Raw genomic sequence first — 14,356 nt, forward strand, 5'->3', positions numbered from 1 at the left:
AGTTGGTAAAAGGCATGTAGTGTGTATCACACTGTTTACCACTCGGCAGCTGTTAGCTGGAGATTCAGGTGCTTGCTTCCCTCTGCTGCTGCAGCTCAGTTGATTCTGGGGCAGGACGTCAGTCTTTTCACTCCCAAGGGGATTTCCCTTCATGCAGCCAGGTTGAGCTGAGCCACCCCTGCGAAAAAATGCTGAGCCACCCCTGCGTTTACAGCTGCAGACGCCATTATCCCCAACACGGTTATGTGGCACTTATTATTTAATGTATAATTATCTCACTGTGGGAGTTGTGGTTTAATTTTTTATAAATTTTTTATCACTAAATTGATGGTATAGTCACTGCACTGTATATATTTATACATTTAAACTTTATAGGTAGTTAGGTAGTAGCGCACAGTTTTGTTTTTTGTGTATACATATCAGCATTGCTGTAAGTAGGGTCTCAATTTTAGCCCCACTGGATGCCATCACTTCATTAGTGGTTTCTGCCCAACTAGCACGTTTGTTGTTTTATATTTACTTTTTAATCATTGTATTAAACTGCTGTCTTATTTTGCATACTATATCAGTGATTTGTTGTTTGTATTTAGTTGCACTATGATCTTTTTTTTTTTCTTTTTTTCTCGTTCATGTTGTCGTCTTACATGTCTGTTTGTCTGAGATTACATTGAGGACACTTCCATGGAACTCATCCCAGCCTTTTGAATCGGACTATATTTGGTCAGATTTTTATTTCCTTTAGGCGCCGGTTTATCTGTTTTTACTGTGTTTTCTGGTTTGTGTCACCTATTTTTCCTGGCTGCCTTCACCTCAATATTTAGGGGTGTATGTATATTTATTAGTTGTCTAATTGTCACTAATTTTTTATTTTCATTGCATTAGCGCTGTTCCCACTGCCCTTCCCCTTAGGCTTTCAAAGATGCTCGAGCCAGTGCTCTGATCCTGGTTGTCCTCGATAACATCAAGCGATTTTTGGTGCAAACCAATGCTTTAACTTATGGCATCAGTGCTGTGCTAAGCCAGGTAGGTGAGGATTGCAGCGAGGATACGTTCACCTACCTAAGCTGCAAGCTGTTGCCTTGGGAGTTTACCTATGCCACAATCGAGAAAGAGGGTCTCAACAATGTGTGGGTTCTCAAGAAGTTATAGGTCATGTTTACGGGAAGCCTTTCACTGTGATCACTGATCGCAACCCCCTTAGCTTGTTGCAGCGGGTGTAAGGTGAAAATGGGAAGTTGGTGTGACCTCCAGGAGTTTAATTTTACCATTCAACACAAAAAAGTGCAATGAGCACAGCAACGCCAATAGTCATTCCCAGCATGATTATCCCAGCCCCGATAAACGGACTTCCAGGGTCTTCAGCCTTGGAGAGACACCTGATGGGGTAGCTTTCCCAGAGCCTTCATCTTAAAGGGGGATATTTGATGGTATGGGGAAGCCTACCTCACATAATAAAGATGAAGCCCGGCTGGATACCCCAAAACTTTGTGTAATAGCAACCTCGGTGAGGCTCGTTTGGCCTGTGTATAATGTATTTTGTGTAACCTCTTCCAGAAAAGAGCTAATCACTGTGTAATCTCTAGAAGGGGGAAAACAGTAGGAATTGGGAACAGGGATTGTATCGGTAAAAAAAAGGCACTTTTGTGCCCTGTAGTAGTACAGTATGTTCCCCATACATTTAGTAAGGCAGCCAGCACTGCCTTTTGTTTTGCTAGCATTTCGGAGAAAAGCTGCTTTGTGACAGAAGGTGGGGTCGGTGTGAGTATGAGGACAATGGTGAGCAGGGAAGGGATGGTAATCAGGTCCGGGGAAATGGTTCTCGTTGGTGCAAATACTTTTTTCACCTGAGAGGCTGAGGTGCCTACCCAGCGGGATGTATGGGGCTGGCTAGTTCAACCGTTGCCGGGTCTGAGTCCCATAGGCACAATTTCCATTGGCTATTTCAAATTTCCCACTCGCTAGACCCTCCCTACTCGAGGGGCGGTCAAGAGTGACTAAGCCGGCCCCCTCCTCTGATTTGTACAGCCGGACAAGACAACGTCCTCCGATTGGCTGGTTGCCCCTGCTCCATGAAAAGTATAGGAGCCCGAGAGCTATGTAAGGGGAGAAGCCGATCAGAGTACCAGACACGTTTTGAAGCTGATCGGACAGGCAACTGGCGGGATTTTAAATAGTGCTATTGGGACAATAGCACTGAGAAGGAGCTGTACAGGGCAAATCTACTGAAGCAGTCCCCTGCACCTAGTTGAGGCTAGATTCTTCTCCCTCAGACCCCAGTTGGCGAAGTGTGTTAAAAAATCTGGTCTCCCGTGACAGACTTCTTCCCCAAGCTGCGTGGGAAAGATATGGAAGCCTATCAAGCAATGGTTTGGGAGGATGCTGGTGACTACCAGGTGGTAAAAGCACTGCTCTGGCCTCAGTATGAGATCACGCCCGAGACTTACTGGACCCAGTTTCATGCCATGCACAAGGGGTCCAAGGATTTGCACACTGACTCTGTGGCCCGGTCAGCCCATCATGCAAAGAGGTGAGTAACTGTGTGTTCAGTGAGTACCTTCAATGTATTCCTTAACCTAATCGTGAAGGAGCAATTTGTACTCAAACGTTTCCCGGAGGTGAGTGAATGCATTATGGATGGCAAACCATCAATGGCTCAGCAAACTGCAAAGATTACGGATGAGTTCATGGCGGCTCGACTCCTATTCTGGCAACAACCCCAACCGAGTGTTCCAGTTCCTGGCCACCAACCTCCTCGGCACACATAAACCCCAAGGTCCGATGCATCTTTGTGGAGCTGCCCAGTGCCCCCTAGTTCCAGAACCCGACCACCAAGTTTACCCATAAGTGGCAATGCTTTGGTTTCAACAGGGCGTGCCACCCGAGGGTGGATTGCCCCACTGCACTTTGAACCGATCCACCTGCGATGGGAACCACAACCCAGCTCCTCATATAAACGCCAGGGTAAGTCACATTCCCATGCTCGAGCAATAGCAGGTGACCAACCATATCACCCAGGCAACCCAGGTCCCAGTCTCCGAGGCTGCCGAGATTGCTGCCTGTGCTGCAACACAAAGAGGAGCCACCATTGGGCTAGAGCAGATCATTGTGCGGTTGAAATATTTGTGCCCTTATACCATCAGCACTATGATGGTGGCCAGCCAGTTGGACCCTGGCACGGTCATAACTCTTGTCAAACCTGATATGTTTGGGCCAGAGCATCTGCCACCTGTCCGATGGTGCCCCTAAGTCCCTGCAGGTGGCCCGTGTTTTCATCGATTAGGGCATGGCCCAGAGCATCCGTAATGGCAGAGACCTCCCAGGCCATAACACCAACATGTTGTTGGGAACTGATTAGGGCAATTTTATGTGCCACTAATAGGGGTAGAGTGTGTCCGTCGAGTGTGCCCTATTGTGGGAGCGAAACATGTTAGTGTGTTTCTCTGGTTGCCAATAACTATGTTTTTACCACACCCTCTTCATCTGTTCCTGCTCGTGGTGCAACGCTATCCTTGGCTCTTTGCCAAATTTATTTCCCATTGTGGCTGTGACCTGCTGTCAGACTTGAGACCTTGCCACCTCTGACACTATGTTTGTTCAGGGTCCCAAGAATGAAACCATCACTCCCCGGACATTGGAGTTCATCCCTTGGATGTCCTGGAGGAGACCAGTAAAGTAAGCTGGGTGTAACCTGACAAAACTGACAACCCTATCCCTGCCAGTATGACTAGGGCCAATGAGCCAGAGCACAGTCGGCAGTTCCGCAATACCTTGCTGTCAGATCAGAGCTTAGACGGCATGTGGCAGCACGCTGCCCAACCGGTCATTGAGTCCAGATCCGATTGGCTTGTGAGTGCCGCCAGCTCCCATACAGGGAACAGAGCCCTGGGACTCCGGACTGACCATGGACGGGGGTATTAAAACATTTAATACGTAATGTGTTGGGGCTCAGAATAAACTGGTGCACGCTTTGTAGAGAGTATTTTCATTGCTGCCACATTTAGCTACAACTGATTGTGTGTTAAGTGCACATTTTTTTTTTCTATAATGAACAGGGACCTGAGACTCTGGTAAATAATTACATATTTTGCCTAAATTATCCAGTGATGTACGCACATAGATGGGATTGCAATTGAGTAATGGGTTAATATAAACATATTGAAAGTACCTTGTGCAGGAGAAAGGTGAGTTGGCTAGAGTAGCCGTGTGTATTAACCCTGGTTGCATATCACATGCTCACTTGTGTGCAGTCCGTGACAGAGAGTATATGGGCCACATGCTCACAGATGGACCGTACTTGACATTGCTGTTCCTCAGATTTAAAAAAAAAAAGAAAAAAAAATGACACAAGGGACAGGTTCTGTAATTTTTAGTTTATAGCACAGAGTATATTAGTGGTACAAAAAAAAATTCTGATTATTGTTCTTGCTCATAAAGGAATTAATTTGATAAATTGTACCTCCAAAAAACTTGTGCTGTTTATTTCGAAGACCAGATGCTGTAATTATGTGTTCTGCCTTTTGGTTATTGAATTTTTCTATACCATTATGCTATTTTATTTTCTAACATGTCAACATTAATTATATTATGACTTGATTTTGCATGTTCGAGGGCAATCTGTAAACAACGTTGGTTGAATAAAATTATTTTTTTAAATTGTTCTTGCATCAATGTTACTCACTTGTCTTTAATGATACATTATATACATTTTCAGTATAATACACCTTCATGGCTTGCGAATTTGTGTCCGATATAAAAATAGGTTTTAGCCTTTACAAGCAAGTAATGAAGATACCGATTTCTAATCCAACAGCGCCACCGTGTGGTAAATTGTTTCAAGAATAGACTCCTAATACCAATACGTTGCGCCTTTTGTATAATCACAAACAGAAACAAACACTACTTTATAGTGTATTAGCCATGCTACACTACTTTGTTTTAATTTATTTAGGGATGAACTAGAAACAGTTTTTTTTTGTTTAGCTTTATAGTTATGGTTCCAGCAAACTAAATGCACTTTAATCAGTTCATCAATTTTATGGGATTTTTTCCTTAAAATCATTATGTCGGTAATTAAAGTTCACCCCCAAGTTATATATACAGTAGGTGCCTTTATGGTATTAAATATTGATTTGCTTTCTGCAGTGTCGTATCAAACGCAGTACTGTTTCTAATGACAGAACTGACACCTCCACATACATGGACTTAATTATACATTACTTTACAAATGAAGAGAACTATTATCATAAACAATTAAAGTGACTTAGAATGGAGATAGAAATATAATAAAAACATGTCCTGCAGGAAATATGAAATACTATAACGCTTTTTTGATGCTGTGGGTGGCTCTGAAAAGAGCCTTTGTGTTGGGTATGTGGGGATCTCTGCTCCTGGTCTCGGGTGTGAAGCTCACTTGCTGCTCTTGGCCGGTTTGTGGCTCTCGGTTTTCTTGGGCAGTAGCACGGCCTGGATGTTGGGCAGGACACCCCCCTGAGCGATGGTGACCCCTCCGAGCAGCCTGTTCAGCTCCTCGTCGTTCCGCACAGCGAGCTGCAGGTGCCGGGGGATGATGCGGGACTTCTTATTGTCCCGGGCGGCGTTACCGGCCAACTCCAGGATCTCAGCGGTCAGATACTCCAGCACTGCGGCCAAATAGACCGGGGCTCCGGCCCCCACACGCTGAGCATAATTTCCCTTCCGAAGCAGCCTGTGCACACGGCCGACTGGGAACTGCAGCCCAGCCCGAGATGAGCGAGTCTTGGCCTTAGCACGAGTTTTCCCGCCTTGTTTGCCTCTTCCAGACATCGTGTATCACTCAGACAGCAGCTCGGGTAACAGGAGAAGTGACAAACCCCGCCCCCTGTGCCCTTATTTATACACTCAGACAGCAGCCGAAACTCCTCTGTGATTGGTCAGTTTTGAAAACAGCCAATCAGTTCCATAATCCTGAAACCACCAATCGTCTAATTTGAAAGAAAAATGATGATGTCATAAACGGTCACATGATAAAGTCAGCCAATAGAAGAACAGAATGCTGGGGCTGCTACTTTGCATAGGACTCCTATAAATAGAGCTGCTGGGGGTTTAGGTGACATTCATTGGGGATTGGAGGGATTCAGATTGATTGAACTGACCGGAGAGGCTGATGACTCCTCGAGTGGGTGACTCCTCGAGTGGCTTTTGAGTTTTATTGATTATTATTGAAAGGATCTTTTTCAGATTGATTGATAGAGATGATTCTTTAGATGGAGCCTTTCATTGAATTCATTCATTGAACTGACCGGAGAGGCTGATGACTCCTCGAGTGGGTCACTTCCAATCACAGCGCCCGCCGCCGACACCACCTTCCGGAGTTTCAGTCGGGGATGTATTGACTGGCCCGTTTGGAGAGCCGCTGCTGCCACGTGTGGGAGAGCTGCTGCTGCCACGTGGGTCATTGCCCATCGCTTTGCTTTATAGCTTTATTGCACTGTATGATGAGTTCTGTGTGCAGTACTGAGCCCAGAGCTGTGACTTGCTGTGACCCCCGGCCTTGCCCCCCCCCCCCTGCCTAGTGCTGTGCCCCCCCCTGTTTAGTGCAGTGCCCCCCCCTGTGCTCTGTGCCCCCCCGTGCTCTGTGCCCCCCCAGTGCTCAGTGCCCCCCCCTGTGCGCTGTGCTGCGCCCCCCTGTGCTCTGTGTTGTGCCCCCCCGCGCTCTGTGCTGTGCCCCCCTGCGCTCTGTGCTGTGCCCCCCTGTGCTCTGTGCTCCCCCCTGTGCTCTCTGCTCCCCCCTGCGCTCTGTGCTGTGCCCCCCCTGCGCTCTGTGCTGTGCCCCCCCTGCGCTCTGTGCTGTGCCCCCCCTGCGCTCTGTGCTGTGCCCCCCCTGCGCTCTGTGCTGTGCCCCCCCTGAACTCGGTGCTGTGCCCCCCCTGAACTTGGTGCCGTGCCCCCCCCTGCGCCGTGTGCTTTTGCTCCCTGCGTTGCGTGCTTTGGGCCGTGTGCTCACCGCCGTGCGTGTGTGTGGCTCTGATTTGGGCCGTGTGCCCGCCGCCGTGCGGGTGCGTGGCTCTGATTTGGGCTGTGTGCTCGCCGCCGTGCGGGTGCGTGGCTCTGACTTGTGCCGTGTGCTCGCCGCCGTGTGCGTGGCTCTGATTTGTGCAGTGTGCTCGCCGCCGTGCGTGTGGCTCTGATTTGTGCCGTGTGCCCGCCGCCGTGCGGGTGCGTGGCTCTGGTCTGCGCCTTATAATGGCAGAGGCAAATGTGCCACCTATGGAGACTGCAATACATGATGCTGCAGAAGACATGGACTACACTTTAGTGAAGAAGAGAGGGCGAGCAAACTCTGATAGCTCCAATGGTTCTTCCCCTCCATCGGTAGCAAAGACAAAGATGCAGAAGCACAAGGAAGACCAAGGCATCAAAACATCAAACCGCTTCGAGCCACTTGCTAATGCCGATGACTGCTCAGGGCCCAGGTGCAACGATGAAGAGACTGCACTCCCACCCAAAAAGATTCGCATACCACCGGTAATGGTTAGGAATATGAAGACCCACAAGGACCTTGTCGACATCCTCACCGAGCACTGCACTTCCCCGTTTGTAGTTAAACCACGGGCGAACCACGCAAAGATCACTACCACAACTGTGGACGACTACCGGAGCTTAACGGACTGCTTTGCAAAGCAGGGCATAGAATACTACACCTTCCCACTGACGCGCCTAAAGCCCCAGAAATTTGTAATTCGCGGCTTACCAGCAAACGCCTCCGTGGGGGAGATTTCCCACGACCTCGCGGAACATGGACTTCCAGTCAAGAGCGTAGCCCAATTGACATCCCCGGTGGACAAGACCAAGAAGTTCCCTTTGTTTATTGTCACACTGGCAGAAACCCCGGAGAGCCAGCCTGCAGATCTTACCAAGATTACCAAGCTCTGTAGCTGTGTGGTAACCACAGAAGCGCCAAAGGGCAGAAAAGGCCCAACCATGTGTTTCAACTGCCAACGGCTCGGGCATACCTCTGCATTCTGCCACCAGAAGCCACGCTGTGTGTGTTGTGGAGAGAACCACAACTCCAAGGAATGCCCACGAGATAGGAAGAAGGAGCCAGCGACATGTGCAAACTGCAAAGGCCCACACCCGGCAAGCTACCGTGGTTGCCCGTACCTCACAAAAGCAAAGCAAGAGGCACGGGAAAAGCGGACACCCCACCTGATGGAGCAGGCACCAAGGAAGACACCCACTACTCAATACCAGCTTACCCGCCTGGCGCCGGAGAGACAGAGGTCCACAGAACACCTGATCCCAGACCAAGGCACGGCATCCACCCAGAGGATGCAAAACCCAGACGGACAGACCTACGCGGAAACTCTCAGGACACCATCCACCAACCCCGTTGAGGCGGCCAACCCGGACCCCGCAGGCGGAACCGCAAGCCCAACAAACTGGCTAGAGATCATCCTTAAAATAGCGAGCTCTATTGCGAGAATGGATATTCACCCCATTGTGACAATGATAGCGAATCTCATCCCGGCCCTTCTCAGGAGCGCAGAAACTAACCACCATGGCAGCAACATCTAAACGCAGTTCTGTCATCGTGATGTGGAATGCAAATGGTATCAGCAAGAAGACAGATGAACTCCTTCACCTGATGGAATCGAGGAATGTATGCGCAGCTCTGCTCTCGGAGACCCACCTTCAAGGAAACCAAAAACTAAGCCTGGCGAACCACAGGGTATACCGTACCGACCGGGCAACAGGAGCCAGAGGTGGTGGGACGGCTGTGATTGTTAACACACGGGTCAGCCAAAATGAGATTGCACTACCACCCCTCCGGAGTATTGAAGCCACTGGAGTACAGGTAAAGACTGCAACAGGACCACTGCGACTAATTGCCACCTACTGCCCCCCTAAGGTGAAGCTACATTTGGGAGACTTGGAAGCCCTGCTGGACTCCACTGTCCCAACCATCATCGGGGGAGACCTAAATGCCAAACACCGGTGCTGGAACTCAAGGACAGCAAACTCCAGAGGACAAGCTCTTCTTGCTTACTCAAAGGAGAGTGACTTTGTAGTGGCTGGCCCTACAGAACCCACCCACTACCCAGGCACTGCAAGCCACACACCGGATGTCCTGGACATTGTCTTACTGAAGAACGTGAAACATTCTGTCCAGTTGGAAACCCTGGCGGAACTGACCTCAGACCACAACCCAGTTACCATTACTGTTGGCGACGAGATGGAAACCCACCAGCAAACACCCAGGTACAACTTCACCAGGGCGAACTGGAGCCTGTACAAAGAAGAGTTGAGCAACATCACAAACCCCCGCCCCTTGGACACCAACGGAGACATTGATGATGCTGTTAACACCTTTACTACCGCAGTCCAACATGCAATAGAGCACAGCGTCCCAAAACAGATGCCCAAACGCTGCTCCATCTACGACCTACCGAGCGGGATCAAGCAAGCGATTGCTGAGAAAAACAGGGCCCGACGCCAGTGGCAGAAGTTCCGCACACCTGACCTTCTGGTAAAGTACAACTCACTTGCCAGACTACTGCGACAGCAAATCAGCCAACACCGGGGGGAGAGGTGGGAGGCCGCAGCAGCCAAGCTGAAGGAATCCGACAACTCTGTTTGGAGAATGACCCGACGCCTGACCGGGAAGAAGGAGCCTAATCCACCTATCCAGGGCCAGACCCACCTGGCATGTAGCAACAAGGACAAGGCAGAGGTTCTCGCTGACACACTGGAGACAACTTTTAGGCCTAACCAAGCCAGCAAAATAGCACGGGAAGTTGAGCAAGGAGTTAACAGGCATCTTACCGAGCACCTACCAGAGACCGAAGCGGAAACCCTTGAAGGATGCACCAGGACTGAGATAACGCAACTTGCAGAAAAGCTGGCAAATGGCAAAGCACCAGGAAGTGACGGAATTACCAACCTGGCCATCAAGAAGCTTCCGCCGGCAGCCATGGAATGCCTCACAGAAATCTTCAATGCATGCATGCGGCTCCAGCACTTTCCTCAATCCTGGAAGGAAGCCAAGGTCATTGTATTTCCAAAGCCTGGAAAACCACGGAGGGATCCTGCAAACTACCGTCCGATAAGCCTGCTCTCTGGACTGTCGAAACTCCTGGAGAAAGTTATTCTTACGCGCCTCCGCCACTTTGCCTCTGGTAAAAACATTCTACTAAAGGAGCAATTTGGATTCCGGAAGGACCACTCAACCAACCATCAGCTGCTGCGAGTCGTTGACATAATAAGCCATGGGTTCAACATCCACAAATCAACTGGAGTTGTCTTCTTGGACGTGGCCAAAGCGTTTGACAGAGTTTGGCATGAAGGACTACTGCACAAAATGATCAACCTGAAATTCCCAAACTACCTGATTAAGCTGACTGCAAGCTACTTGCGGGAGCGCACATTCCACGTGGCTGTGCGAGAAGAGCTCTCAACAACACGCCCCATCCGCGCTGGCGTGCCACAGGGATCAGTCCTGGGACCTTTCCTTTTCAACCTCTTCATGAATGACATCCCCACAGACCTCCACAAGACTCAACTGGCACTCTACGCAGACGATGTGGCAGTCATCTCCCAGTCCTTCAGAGAGAAAGAAGTAGCTAAGAACATCCAGAAAGCACTAGACATGCTATCAACATGGTACAGCGACTGGCAAGTAGGACTGAACTCCAGCAAGACTACAGCTACACTGTTTACCAAAAAGAGGATCAAGGCACACCCACCAATCACCCTCAACGGAGAGGCTGTCAAATGGGAGCCAAACAGCTCTTACCTAGGTGTAATCCTAGATAGCAAACTAAGCTGGAGAAACCACATTGAGAAGATTCAACAGAAGGCAACAACCAAGCTGGCAGCACTGTACCCTCTGCTGAAGACAAGGACCATGCCCATCAAGAGCAAAGTCAATGTGATCAAGGCGATCATTAGACCCACAATGACATACGCCTCCCCGGTGTGGAGTGGTTGCCACCAACATCAAAGATCATCTCTCCAAAAATTACAGAACAAGGCGCTGCGGATTGCGTCCAACGCTCCACTTCCTACAAGAATAGCAGACCTTCATAGGGAACTGGGTATCGAGATGTTAGATGAACATCTAAAGAAGCTCAACAAGAAATTCTACAAGGAACTGGACCAGAACTCAAACCCGCTGATCAAGAAGCTTGCTGCGATCTCTGCAAACCCATTTGACCGCTACCCACGACCCATCACAGCGCTGAACCTGTGAAACCAACTCAACTGTGGCAAGTAACACAGATCAAGAAGCTTCCTAAAGAGTGCGACAATACACTCAACAAGAGAACTTGGAGTAATGAGGCCCAAGCCTCGGTATCCAATATCACCACTGACAGATTTAATCTGTCAGTCAGAACAGAACGGTCAGTTAGGTGACATTGTTTCTCTGCTGTTTGGAGAAGAAGCATCGCCCGACATGCCTGAACCAGCCAAGTCTGCACCAGCGGCCAAGAAGGGCTCTAAGAAAGCCGTGACCAAGACCCAGAAGAAGGATGGGAAGAAGCGTAGGAAGAGCAGGAAGGAAAGTTACGCGATCTACGTGTACAAAGTGCTGAAGCAGGTTCACCCTGACACCGGCATCTCCTCCAAGGCCATGGGCATCATGAACTCCTTTGTGAATGATATCTTCGAGCGGATCGCAGGGGAATCGTCCCGTCTGGCTCATTACAACAAGCGCTCGACCATCACTTCCCGGGAGATCCAGACCGCTGTGCGCCTGCTGCTGCCGGGAGAGCTGGCCAAGCACGCCGTGTCCGAGGGCACCAAGGCGGTCACCAAGTACACCAGCGCCAAGTAACCCCGATCTCATCACTGACCCACACACACAAAGGCTCTTCTAAGAGCCACCCACTTTATCACTATAAGAGATATGCTCATATGTCATCTGTGCTCGGGATAAAAGGGAAGTGTTCTATTATACATTGCAATTTCTCAGTTATTTGCTTTTGTAGCTATTATATATTATAAAGTATCTTATGTGATGTATTTTTAGCTCTTTCTGGCTTCCTACCCAGCCACGTGTTTGCTGCACTTGTGTTGTTTTGTTAGTAAGAGGCGGGAGAACCGCAGACAAAGTGACAATCGCCGAGAATCCCCTTCAGATAATCTGCAGGTCACACACATCCCACAGGGTGGCGCTGCTGTGTTAGTAATGTGGTTCGTGCTCGGGAAGTAGGATTTGGGGTTAATAACCTGCGATTATTTTCCCTCATTTACTTTTTTTGAGCCTCACTAAAATACAGATTATATGTGCACGTGTCAGAATAAGTGTGCATGAAATGATGCCCTCACACCCGCATGGTATATAACGCATCTGATCGGGGGAAAATCCTAGTGCAGTTTGGGATTAGTAACAGACCATGCAATCCGTGTTTGCCACATGCGTTAGATACGAGCACATGCATTTGCATTATCAAAATTGGCCTTTTATAGTTTGTCGCACATTTTTTATTCCATTTACATAAATATAACAAGTGATATTTCTCATTGTCCTGTTGGGTTGGACATTAATTTAGAAATCGGTCAAATCTGCATTAAATAGGCTGGGAGGTGTTACATTAAAGGCTTCTATTGTCACCTTGTTCAATCTGTTATCAGGGATTGCACCTTTTTAGTATAAAAACAAGGCTGAGCAACATGTTTCCTCAGATTTCAGTAGCAGTTGATGTGGTTTTGTGATAACTTGTCAGAACTCTAAATCGCAAATATTTATCACGTCCTGTTTTTTTGAATCCTAAAACCACACAAAAAAAAAGCAACACAAATATACAGAGAAGGTAAAAAGGGCCAAAGGATTTAATATCTGCCATTCACACACAGACCACACGGTGGCGGTATTGCTTTGGTACTAACGTGTATCCCGGAGACCTGGATTTCTCACGTGATCTGAAACAGGTTTCACCCCCAGATAGTTCTGTGACACACTGCACGTTGTGTGGCTTCCCTTAATAGAATTGGTGTGAATTAAGTCCAAATCAATAGGACTCTGACATTGCTGCATAATTCTTGATACATTTAGGTTTAATCCCTTGAATAGCCCATAATGTAATGAAAAACATTGAGTAAAATCCTGAATTTGCAAAATGATAACTGAGCAAAACACATGTACAGGTGCTGAGACTGCCAGAGATGCCACATTCCCCATAACATCTATAGAGGGAGAAAGGCAGCACAACACAAATGTATCACTCGCATTAATAAGAAACACTTGGGCTGTTCCTTCACTATCCCAACATCACTTGTGACATTTTTACATCTATTCAATTACTGTCTCTATTCTAAATCCAAGCTCCGTAATATTCATTCAAAGATCCCATGTTATTCCAGTCACATTTTTTTGCACAGTTTGGTTGCCTCATTCCTCTGCCCTTAGTTATCATTACACTCAATGGGATCTGCCCAAAGTAATCATGGCCGCCGAGTGCATCATCTATCATCTCTATGGTGACCGAGACTCTTGATAATGGGCATGCGCAGTAAGGTCTCCATTGCAATACATTACTATGCATGTCCCTGACTCCCAGCTTCACTTCCCCGGAACTACATCTCCCGTGATCCCCCGCGCACCGGGCTTTAGTTCGGAGGCTGCACGGTGGGTGAATGTGGTTCATGTAATAAGACGGAGGAGCAAGAGGAGAAGCAGCGGCGGCCATGTACCTAGTGCTGTGCGGAGGGGGTGGGAGGAGGTGGGGTAAGGGCTCTGTGATAGCTTTCTATGTGACCTCATAGTTTAATGTCATCCATCATTGTCAGGAGGATAATGATTTCTCTGCTAATTAGTCTCCACAAATCCCCCACTGTAAGGTGATCCTGGTTAGGCAGCTTATCCCATCATCGTCACTACAGACACATAATGGTGAGATGGAGAAGTGAATGGACTCATTATACAAATCTGTTATCTGAGATGTAGGTTTTGCCTTTTTATTTATATTTATTTTTATTTATATATTACATTTTATTTTGAATTCCTCAATGTTTCCTCTTATGGAGAAACATTGACATAACATCGTATTTGAAACCTCTTAGAAAACTCTTATTTTTATAGCAGCTGTTTATCCTTAATCACAGCAACATTGGGGAGTAGCACAACCATAAACTAGGAACCTGTGGGTGTGCAAAATATCTCCCCCTCCCCACCCCAAAATAGTGGGTTTTAAAAACTCCCAATAACACGTTTCTATTTAATTTTCCATTGTCTAGGAAACGTAACCTTGAGAAACGAGATGCCAACGGTCTACTGTGCATGCAAAGCCCAGGAGAGAAACAGACGCACTCCCAGGAAAAGATCCGGCCCTCATCTCACAGCTGGTCCTGGGGAGGTGAATATTATTTGCAGGTTGTG

At 48.1% G+C, this 14,356-nt stretch overlaps 2 protein-coding genes across 2 annotated transcripts; one reads left to right on the forward strand and one right to left on the reverse strand.

Moving 5' to 3' along the window:
- Window positions 1-5,368: 5,368 nt before the first annotated feature.
- On the reverse strand, window positions 5,369-5,815 carry LOC142475375 (histone H2A type 1-like). Its single transcript, XM_075581293.1, has one exon. It carries the CDS (start codon window positions 5,800-5,802, stop codon window positions 5,407-5,409), a length of 396 nt encoding a protein of 131 aa, XP_075437408.1. The 5' UTR covers window positions 5,803-5,815; the 3' UTR covers window positions 5,369-5,406.
- A 5,616-nt stretch (window positions 5,816-11,431) lies between these two features.
- Window positions 11,432-11,812, forward strand: LOC142475376 (histone H2B 1.1-like). Its single transcript, XM_075581294.1, has one exon. The coding sequence runs from the start codon at window positions 11,432-11,434 to the stop codon at window positions 11,810-11,812; it is 381 nt and encodes a 126-aa protein (XP_075437409.1).
- Window positions 11,813-14,356: the final 2,544 nt, after the last annotated feature.

This window comes from Ascaphus truei, unplaced genomic scaffold (assembly GCF_040206685.1).
Source record: "Ascaphus truei isolate aAscTru1 unplaced genomic scaffold, aAscTru1.hap1 HAP1_SCAFFOLD_1198, whole genome shotgun sequence".
NCBI lineage: Eukaryota > Metazoa > Chordata > Amphibia > Anura > Ascaphidae > Ascaphus > Ascaphus truei.

Coding starts and splice junctions, on each gene's coding strand:
- LOC142475375 (XM_075581293.1), bottom strand. CDS start 5,802: ATGTCTGGAAGAGGCAAACAAGGCGGGAAAACTCGTGCTAAGGCCAAG.
- LOC142475376 (XM_075581294.1), top strand. CDS start 11,432: ATGCCTGAACCAGCCAAGTCTGCACCAGCGGCCAAGAAGGGCTCTAAG.